Source organism: Dunckerocampus dactyliophorus, chromosome 12, assembly GCF_027744805.1.
Source record: "Dunckerocampus dactyliophorus isolate RoL2022-P2 chromosome 12, RoL_Ddac_1.1, whole genome shotgun sequence".
Lineage (NCBI taxonomy): Eukaryota > Metazoa > Chordata > Actinopteri > Syngnathiformes > Syngnathidae > Dunckerocampus > Dunckerocampus dactyliophorus.
In genome coordinates, this window is record NC_072830.1 from 148,000 (window position 1) to 150,107 (window position 2,108).

The following is a 2,108-nucleotide window of genomic DNA, read 5'->3' on the forward strand; positions in this document are numbered from 1 at the left end:
ACCCTCCCATGAAGTAGTTATGGTTGGGTTCTCACTATATACAGTGGTCTGGGTGAATTGGTGTGTGTGTGTCCTTTTCTGTGTGCTGGGGGAAATGCTGTCGGACTGTCTTGCGGTACCTGCAATAAATGTGATGAGCTCGCAACCTCGGCTTCTGGCGTATACTTTAGATGCTACGGCTATCCTGGGCTAGTAAGAGGCCATTTTTTAAACTGGAAATCTTACATTTTGGTGTCAGAAGTGGGATCGTCGCTGCCAGTTCAAGTATACCTCAACAACAATGGGGCCGAAGAAGAAGCTGGTTGAAGTGGAGCTGGAGGAAGAACCGCAGAAGGAAGGAGCCACAGCGGGGGAGGCCATGGCTGATCTACCTGAGGCGGTGCCACCAGGTAGCATCGATTTGACTTCCATTGTGTGTATGATTCAAAAATGCCTGCAGTCTCAGACGGACCTCAGCAATCGATGGCACAGTGAGACACAGAGGCAGGATGAACGATGGAGGCAAATGCAGGAGCAAGTCAACCGCCTTAGTGATTCTACGAGTCCTAGGGGTGAGCCACAACCACCCACCAACCCCCCTCCACACCAACAGGCTGGACAAGCACCAGGGTCCCCTACGCTACAGGAACACCTGGCGAAAGGCTGGGCACAGTCAGCTATTCCCAGGTTGGAAGATGGTGATGACATTGAACAATATCTCACCACCTTTGAGCGTCTGGCTACCGCTTATCAATGGCCACAGATGGACTGGGCAGTTAGACTAATCCCATATCTAACTGGTAAGGCCCGTGCCGCCTATGTTGCCATGGCTTTTGAAGATTCATGCAATTATAAGAGTGTGAAGGAAGCCATTTTGACAAAATATGAAATAAATGAAGATGTATATCGCCAGCGGTTTCGTGAGCCTGACATCCAGTCAGGAGAGACGCCGCGGGAATTCTACAACCGTCTTAAAGACTTGTACCAGAAATGGATGCAGCCAGAGAAGAAGACAAAGGAGCAAGTGGGTGAAGTTCTCATTCTAGAGCAGTTCTACCATTCACTGTCACTGGAGCTGAGAGTCTGGGTTAAGGAGCGCAACCCAGCTTCAGGACGGGAAGCAGCTGAGTTCGTAGAGAACTTCCTCTCTGCCAGACGTGGACCAAAGACTTTCAGGTTCGACCGCCACCCCAAAAGCAGCACCTCGCAGGGTAAGTCAGTGGGTCCTGGTATGGGTGGTGGTCCGGTTCAGGGGGGAGGGGCCTCTAAGCCTGGAGAGGACAATGTTAATTTCAGTCAGGCCAAGCCTTTCACCAAGGGACTTATTTGTTTTTCGTGTGGTCAGGGGGGGCACAAAAAGCCTGACTGCCCTGTTAAAAAAACAAAATCAGCTCATTATTGTACTGTTCCTTTGTCAGAAAGGGAGGAGCTCCAGGTGAACGGCAAACGGCAAATTACTGAGGTCAAAGTCAATGGGGAGCCAGCATTAGCTTTATTGGACACAGGGAGCGTGCAAACCCTTGTCAATGCCTCAGTTTTGAAAGGTCAGTGCCAGTTTACAGGGCCAGGCCTGGACATTTCTTGTGTTCATGGGGATCACCGTATTTATCCAACGGCCATAGTGTACATTGAAGTGGCAGGCCAGATATACCTGTTAACCGTTGGGGTTGTTGAAAACCTTGCTCATCAGGTGATTTTGGGTCAAGATATTCCCGCCTTGCGTGAGCTAGTCCAGGCTGGTTTAGACGAGAGACAAGGGGAGTGAGAAAACAGAAAAGTGTCACTTTAAGGGCACCAAAAATGCAACCCAAGTTGATCCAAATATTTTGAGTGAATTACCATTCTTTGAGTCTGATGTACCTCATGTTGGCGCCGTTAAACTCCGTAAAAGTAGAAGCCAGCGGAGACGTGAGAAAATGGAAGGTACAGCGAAAAGAGGTTAGTGGTCCCGACCAAGCTAAGGGAACAGGTGCTAGAACTGGGTCATAGCATCCCGTGGGCTGGTCACTTGGGTTCCAAGAAGACTTTTGACAGGATTTCCAGTAGATTTTATTGGCCTGGACTTCATTCTACAGTTCAAGTGTTTTGCCAGTCATGCCCCGTCTGTCAGGTATCTGCTAATAAGAATG

The 2,108-nt window shown here is 49.4% G+C and overlaps 1 protein-coding gene across 1 annotated transcript; it reads left to right on the plus strand.

Annotated features, from left to right (window-relative positions):
* Positions 1-280: 280 nt before the first annotated feature.
* On the plus strand, positions 281-1,784 carry LOC129191438 (uncharacterized). Its single transcript, XM_054794807.1, has one exon. The coding sequence runs from the start codon at positions 281-283 to the stop codon at positions 1,742-1,744; it is 1,464 nt and encodes a 487-aa protein (XP_054650782.1). The 3' UTR covers positions 1,745-1,784.
* Positions 1,785-2,108: the final 324 nt, after the last annotated feature.